At 30.0% G+C, this 8,597-nt stretch overlaps 1 protein-coding gene across 1 annotated transcript in view; it reads right to left on the minus strand.

Moving 5' to 3' along the window:
* Positions 1-1,425: 1,425 nt before the first annotated feature.
* The window catches only part of LOC107448756 (monocarboxylate transporter 12), a 10,868-nt gene continuing 3,696 nt past the window's right edge, over positions 1,426-8,597 (minus strand). Inside the window, exons 2-5 of the mRNA XM_043045569.2 lie at positions 8,275-8,473; positions 5,774-5,917; positions 2,845-3,804; positions 1,426-1,816 (exon numbers count right to left, since the gene is read on the minus strand). Coding sequence (XP_042901503.1) covers positions 1,674-1,816; positions 2,845-3,804; positions 5,774-5,917; positions 8,275-8,458 — 1,431 coding nt within the window. The 5' untranslated portion in view covers positions 8,459-8,473 and the 3' untranslated portion in view covers positions 1,426-1,673. The remainder of the gene's footprint in view (positions 1,817-2,844; positions 3,805-5,773; positions 5,918-8,274; positions 8,474-8,597) is intronic.

Below are 8,597 nucleotides of genomic sequence, written 5' to 3' on the forward strand. Positions count from 1 at the left end.
ACTTTTTACCGGAATTTTTTACAGTGTAATGGAGCTCATAATTCGTGATTTTCTTCACTAAATAGTGTCTCGACCACATAATTATTTTTAACTCTGCAAACGGATTTGAATCTATGTATTAAAATATATCAATGGATTTGTTTGTTAATAAAGGATTGCGCGTTCGTAATGTTGTAGGTGTTTGCGTCAAAAAAAGGAGTGGGTAACAAGAAGTGTGACATCACACATTGCAGTTAAAATAAAATCAATTAATTTCCGAAGAGTTTTATGTTATTTATTTTTGTATTTTGCCTTTATCCCAAAAAAATTATAATGTGGCTTGCTTCTGGTAAGTAAAATTAATCTGAATTTAGTTTTAAGATCAAAGTTCTAAATTCTGAGCTACTGAAACTAAACTATTGAGGACTTTTATTATTACTAGTGGGCTGCGTCCCCTGCTCACTAACGCTCGCCAACCCCCGAAAATTGCTACGCAATCTTATATGGTTTGCTTCGCAAACCATATAAGATTGCGTTTTCTTCATTTGTTTGCTAAATTAACATTTAATGTTAATATAGATTTTATAATTTTCTGCAAAAATATTGTAATTTAAAATATAAAACGCAATTTTATACAGTGTCGTAACTACATGAGCGAGACAATTCGAGGGAATTTTTTTTTCAAAATTTATAATACTTTTCCAAAATTGAGTTAAGGGCGCCGTTTTCAGGATCGCCCGGGGCTTACGTTGGCACACACTGACAGCAGTGCTTTTAAAAGTAATTTTTTTGTAGTGTTTTATGTTCGCAAAGCCTTGTAAAGTCACAATAAGCATTACATATTTCCTAGCTTTTAAAATTTTTTAAATTTCAATTTTTAATCATTCGTAATTGAGTTCTAATTAAATTAAACCAATTATTAAATTTTTATTACACTTTATAAAAAGCTATTATAAAATATTTTACTCTTTTCTTATCAAACAATGTAACGGCTAACGTTTTATTTCAATACTAATGTAAGACTCTTTAATTTACTGTGGCAACTAAATCGAAAACGAAAATCTATTTATAACTCTTTATTCCTTACCACAAAAAATTTTTTCAGTTACATGGTTATACTTATTCTCCCAGTCTTTTTGGCGATTCGCTTTCACCAAATTTTTTTCAAATTTAGTATTGATTATGTGGGGTTGACTTTATTTTCAGTTATGTTATCTTTCGATAAATTTCAAACCATGCTCCTAACTGTCCGTTGGGAACAATTCATTTCCTTTTAATTTCGAATTATTGGCGTGAAAACTGGCTCTCAGCTCCAACCTTTAAATTGGATACAGAAATTCTTGATGCTAAGAGAATGATTTTCTTGATCCCTTTGAGGGACTTTTCTTTATTTTTATAATTAAGGAATGTGACCATGCTCAACATAAGATTTACATAATAAATAAATTTTTCCTAAACGATTTTATTCATTTTTCTGGGATATATATCCCTACATCATATCCAAATTAAAATGTATCTGAAACGTTCATAATACTTGAATTCTACAAAGAAACTAAATACTACCAACCACTATTGAAAAGAATTTGTACTAAACTATTACAATACGCCTCAATGTAACAAATATTTCTGCAAATTAAGGGAAAAATTGAAATGTAAAAAATGCTAGTATGCGTTTCAACAAATTCTTCATGAAATTATGTCACATTGTTTGAAGTTATTGCCCGTCTTCTTTTCGCTAAATGAGGGACGAAGTAAATGATGAATCCAGAGAAAAAGGAAATACCCGTTAGAGTGTACATAACGCCATCGTAAGATCCATGCTCTTCTCTGAAATAACCTAAAAATAAAATATAACATTAAAAAATAATCCGTTCATAAATATAATAAAAAGTGCAACTCTAAAATTAAGTTGAATTTTAACGGTGACATCGTATCTAGTGTTAGTAACCTTGACAAGTTTTTTTCTACCTAAGCTTAATGAAAAATATTTATGTTTATTTATATCCGAGAGAAAAGTGAAAAGTTCTAGCAATCAAGAATTTAAAAAGTATTGCAATCAGTGAAGCAGGAAATGATGCAATGAAACACTCAATACAACAGCCCCAACCCAGGTTGGGCATTCGAGGCATCTCATTTAAACAGAGAGTGTCTTAAAATTAACCTTAATTTTAGGAATTTTTGAAAAAATTGAAGTAATTATCAACATATTAAGGTTCTTTAAATTAATAATTTAAGCGGGGGGAAAAACCGAACAAAAATATTATTCAGAATGTAATCGCTATTGAAGATGTTCAGTTAGTTATGTTAAAAACGATGAACTGAAAAATTAATAATTTATTTTATCAGGTGCTACTAAACATGAATTTTGACGGCAGTCAATCGAGTCACTCAAGCAACTGTTAAGTTTTTTTTTAACTATGTGAAAAAAGTAGTTTTGTATTCTATTGATTCTTAAAAGTTATTAATTCTTAATTAACTTATTATTTAATTCTTAAAAGTTAAGCTTTAGCATTCGGTTTTATTTCATTTATTTATTTAGCTTTATAAATTTTGTAGCGTCAGTTTGAATTATTTTAATAGGATTTTACACCTTTGGAACTTTACTGCATACATACACTTTATTAGCACTACTACAATACTACAAGCGCTTTAAAGCAAAAAAAAAATAATTAAAAACATTAAAGGCTTATTATATTTATAACTATAATCTGTTTCAAAAATTACAATTAACTAATTTTTTTTTAGAATTTGAAAGAATAGGGGTTTTTAATGGAAGTAATTAGAATGTCTGAAAAACCTTTTATCAGTAGTAATGTTTAAAAATGTTGAATGTTTCAATAGCGCACAATTTAAAATACATCTTACCAATCATGGGTGATATGGCAAAGCTTAATGGTGCATACAACATCGTTTTACAAACCATTGCCATACTTCTTTTCTCTGGTGGCATGTATTCATGTATTAAAGTAATTTGTAAAATCAAATTAGATCCAAAAAATAACGGAAGCAAGAACTCCACAAACATCAGAAATAAATAATTGTTAATGCATAATAGACCAAGACAAGATAATCCAGTACACACACAGCATATTGAAGTAACCGTAGGTGAAGGTAAAATTTGTTTGTCTATAACAAATCCAGATCCTATTCTTCCACATATATCTGCTAGAGCCAATATCATGACATAATAAACCTCCAGGTTAGCTCCAACATTTTTGTCGCGTACAAAATCAAGAATGATTGTAAATGTAACTGTTGTTATGTATATTGTGCCGGTAGACATAAGTAGTATGATAATGAAGGCTGGGTCTATGAAAATTTTGAAATTTTGAAGAGTAAAAGCTGATAGAGGCTCAGTTTTTAGATTTTTATTTTCTACCGGGCGATTAGATTTGTTTTCAGTCTCTTTATTGACGTCAAAGTTTGCAGCTTCAGTGTCCTTTGGAAAGGATTTGTTGTGTAATGTTAGGCTTACATTATTATCACCAGGACTTAGAAAAGGCGAAGGTGTTTTCTCAGTGTCTTTGATTTCAATACAACTAACTTTCATGTTAGCTTTTTGATTCTGAACTTTATTTAGTGAACTTTCTTTTGGTGATTTCAGTAACATAGAGAATGGTATAAAATTCGCCACAATTGCAGATAAAATTAGGAATGATCCATTAAGTCCGTAATACTCTATACATATTTCCATTATTAATGGCATCACTACCCCTCCAAAACAACCTCCTGAATATGCGAAGCCATTAGCTTTACTTTGGTTTGTTGTGAAATGGGCATTAATCAGTAATGGTAAATATTGAACTCCAAGACCATAACAAATACCTAGAAGAAATAGATAAAATATTTTTCTTAGGCACTTATGTAATTATAACAAACTGAACTGTAAACTATTTTCATGCTATGCGAAATATTTTATATTGGGCAAAATGAAAACGGCAATTTTAGATAAGCTTAAATCTAATGCAATTAAAACGTTGCTGATTCTTCTTCATTTGCTTGCTTTTATTTTGTTTTATTATTTTTCAAAGAACCAAAGATGTGTATAAACTTTCTATTTAGTAATGAATAATATTTTTGGTTTAAAATAACAATAATAAATTTTGAAATAAATTTGTACACACTTTTCTTTACAGATTATGCTAGTGAAGGTTAGTGTCGTTTGCAGAGATAAGTTGCCAAATCTTGTAGCTCTTTCGCATCGGTGAAAAGCTTTTGCTCCAAAATGGTGGGCAAGTCGGCCTCTCTAATTAGGAAGCAAAAATGCGCAGGAGTCGATTGAAATTTAAAATAGTTCAGCTTCATCGTGGTTAAAAATTAAAATACTCTCCTGTATTATCTAGACTAGATCATCATTTATAGCAATATTTAAATGCAGAAGAAGAGAGCAGTGTTCGGAAATCGGATTCAAACATTTTGGGTGAAATAGCATTAACTACTGGAAACACTTTATGCCGTTCATTAATTAATTTTACTTAATTTTTTGTCGAGATCTTCATGAGCTACTGCTTAAATCGGCTAGATCTAAAGATCCCAAGTGCTGGTTACCATCTTGAAACTTCTTTAATTTTACAAGGCATCTTGTTAAAGAAATTATCAAATTAAGGAGTAAATATAATCGTTGTTAGCGACAAAGGCGTGTCTAAGGTATTGGTGGCGCTAGGTGAAGCAAAACGTATTTGCTGCCTGTTCAAAATTTTACTACGTGCGTTTGATTGAAAGATTCCTGTTTATTGAAGCACCAGCTTTTACTCAATTTGCTATAATAACATAAAAATATCCAGTTTAACCGTAATATTCAATTACGAAATTTTAATCTGGCTTTAAAAATAGAAATATTGGAATACCTAGCTAATCTAGGCTTAAACCTCAGTTAACATTTGCAGTAGTTAAATGCAGATATTCGCACAAAAGAGAGCGGTAAGCGGATTGGAACACTTTAGGTGAAAACGTATAAACAGCACTTTGTGACTTCATAATGACTTAAAATTTTGTCTTGATTTTCGAGAGTTGCTACTCATCTCTCTAAGATCTAAAAATTTGAAGAGCTGATTACCTTTCTGAAACTGGACACATTGTAAAATGATTACAGAATTAATTGTAGGATTTACAGCTTATGGAATTTAGATAATCTGTAATAGTAACAAAAACTGTCCTAGAATTTTCGGGATCTCAACTTGAGGCGAAGCAAAAGTTAATAGTTGCATTTTTAGTTTTCTTACTATGAAACGCGCATCAACTTCGAAAGAAAGTGATGAAAGTTAAAACTCATAAATGTTATATATTACCAATTTATAAATATATAACATTAAAACACGTGTTACAATTATTATTAAATTATATTGCCATAACATAAAATCTTAAAAGCCTTATAAAATTTAACAAATTTCAAAATTTATTAATTTTAAAGGAACTCATGAATTAAGCTGATTTTAAACGTCCCTGAGTAATCATCCAGTTTTTAAATTTTTTTCAAGACCTAGATTACCGAAGAATTGATATTTTCATTCCGATTCTATTGAAAAGCACAAATGTAAGAAATGAGCCTAATGTTGATTAGTGTTTAACCAACATACAAGTTTGTGACAATCTTTAAAAGCATTAAATTTTACAGTATTTTGACAATTTTGAGTGATAGTATCGAGTAATCAAGTTTATGTAACACAATAATATGGTTCAATTTTGTGTCATATTATTTTTGCAGAAAGTTTTTAAAAGTGTGAGAAAGTAAGAAGCTAAGCCTAATTCCGTTTCAGTGATCAACACAATCTGCTTACAAGGAGAGCTAACTTACCAAATATGAGACCCCATAAGATTGTTACTGTTAAAATGTCTTCTGCAAAGAAACAAGCACCAATACTGATTACTGTCCCCACATTTGCGAAAACAATGAGTGATTTTGTTTGGAAAAGTTGCTGCAAATATCCTTGAAGGGGACCTAAAAATAGTTGAATTTTTAGATTGTGAAAATGAAATTTTTATTACACTAAAAGTAATGCCCTCTTATTTTTCTATGTGGAACTTAAAATGCTCGATAAAAGCTTAGACACTTTTATAAATAGCATACAAGTGAGTAATTATTATCATCGTATGATGATATTTTTCCGAAGTAATTTCACAAAATATTTTGTTATTTTATGTTATGACGATAAAAAAATACAACATATTTTTAAAATAATCGTAGGACGCATCCTTGAGAAATCAGTATTTGATAAATAAATAAGTATACCAGAACATGTTATAATATGATAATGAAATAACTAATACAATTATAATAACATCAAAACAAACGATTATTATCTGATCCTGTTAGATCTGCGTTTGGACTGGAAGTTATGGTCTACATTTATGGTAAGCTTAATACCAGCATCTACTGCATTATTTTGGATTGCAGTGTGCGTCTCAAGTTGTGGAATTTTTACGGGTTCGACACATGTTACTTTCACAACGGAAATTTTAGCTATCATATTGAAAGGTTCACTATTGATTGGTATAGTAACAATGGGATTAATCGAATGGACTGGTCTGTTCCGAACCCAGACATACGAACCATATCGGAAAGCTTTGAGATGAGTTGGATCACCGAATCAATCCTCATCGATAAGGTCCATGTCCAAAATTGGTGAAATTACTTACATATCTTCTCCAAGTCGAGTGGAAGATAACGTCACTAGCTGATAGGCAGTGCTCAAAAAAGCGAATACCCTAAACAACTTTGGATCTATTTATCATAGAGTTATAAATAAGCCTATTAATTATTACCTAAATATTACCCATTAAAGCCTAAAATATTACCTATTTATTACTCTTTGCTATTTATCGGAATGCTTCGTAATTGTGTCTTACCCTTAAGGGTTTGGAAGGCAAATATGATGAGTTAGAAGTCCAAAAATCCGACCCCAAGATGCATTTTCTCTGAATAAAAGAATGATTATATTTTTTCTTTTAAAAACGCTGTTTCGGACTCTAACACCTTAAAATTATGTAAACAGGGTTTCTATAATCTAAAAAACATAGCTTTTATAGTTTAGGCAGAAGAGCGGTCAAGAGTTTGGATCTCTTGAAGGTAATTTTTATTTCTTAAAAAATATTCAATCTATTGAATCATTTCAAACTTTAGATTTCGTCATTTAAAATTACGTGTACTATATAGGGGTAAAAATTTGTATACCCCGTAAATCAAAATTTCTTCGACCATTCGCAAATTAAGTAATAGAAAATAATTATGAAAAATAACTACTTACGTGGAATTATTTTTTTGATAATTTTTTATTTTATTTTGGATCTAAATTTTCTGTTTGGCTTCATTAGGTCTATAGCTATGGCGAAACACGCAAAAAGTGAAATGAATAACAAGTTGCTCAAACTTTCGAGCGTTCTCCTGCCTAAAGTATTGTCATATCCTACAGATTGAAAATATGGTTACTTCCCAAATTTTATGATTAAGGTAGTAGACAAGAATAAATAAGTTAACTTTCATTCCATGCTGCAATAGATTTGTTATTTTTGCCCACAATCTAATTGCGTATCATGGAATTTGAACTAACTATTGTATACGAGTAACTTATGTTTTTGTTTGCTATCATTTGTCTAATGAAATACTCCCAGAGAGTTTAAATTTCTTAAAATCTTAGAATGACAGTTACTAATTCAATGTTGTAATTTAAATAAACAATATAATTTCCTATGTTAATTTAAAATCTCTTATGCTTTAAATACGTTCGAATTTTTCCGTTTATAAATTAATCTTTTAATTTCTTTTCAAACAAATTGAAAAGACAGAATTCCCTATAAGTAATCCGTTATTATATATTTTTTGAAATATTCGTTTCTAAAATTGATTAAAATGTACAACGAATTCGAACATTTTTCTGGCTTTTAGATGAAACTACGATTCTGTACATAAAAAAAGATGCCCTTTGCATACATCAAAACCAAAGAATTTTATTACGTGCCGTTAAAGAGAAAAGTAGGTAAGTTTCTAGTGAGTTCTCTCTGACATTTTGCTTGTTAAAGCCTTTGAATTTTGGAATAGTAGATAAGGGTATTGTCACCTGAACTGCCGCCAAAGGCGAGAAGATCGAAAAGGTCGTCGTCAAGTTGGCGATGATCCTACTGACAATAAAAAAGCATTTTCTTTGCCTATAAGTTAAAAACAGAAAAAGCCACCAAGCTAAAATGTAGGATTCAAGGAAAATGGTGAGGAGCACTCAAATTTTTTTTAATTTTATAGATTCATAATTTTCAGTGAAAAAGCTTATGTTCCTAACCAAAAAACATTTCCGCAAAACTTACCGCAAAGATGTTTCATTACAAAAGGCAGAACATATGGAAGTGATGCTTGTTTTCGATTAATTTCAAATCGATGAATAGACTCCACAAAAAACAATGAAACCATTCTTACTGAAGCGCCATAGAGGAAATTTATCATAAAACAGGAAGTTAGAATTTCAATACTTGCGATAGTTTCTGATTTCATGAAGATGGTTCAAATCTAACAATCAAAATAAACAAAAGTAATAAGATCGAAAATGAAATGAAGTAATTTTGTAATTTACATGTATCAGTTAATATATACACGAAGAAGTTTATATATATATATAGAATGGACTGGTCTG

The sequence above is a fragment of the Parasteatoda tepidariorum genome, chromosome 10 (genome assembly GCF_043381705.1).
Source record: "Parasteatoda tepidariorum isolate YZ-2023 chromosome 10, CAS_Ptep_4.0, whole genome shotgun sequence".
Taxonomy (NCBI): domain Eukaryota; kingdom Metazoa; phylum Arthropoda; class Arachnida; order Araneae; family Theridiidae; genus Parasteatoda; species Parasteatoda tepidariorum.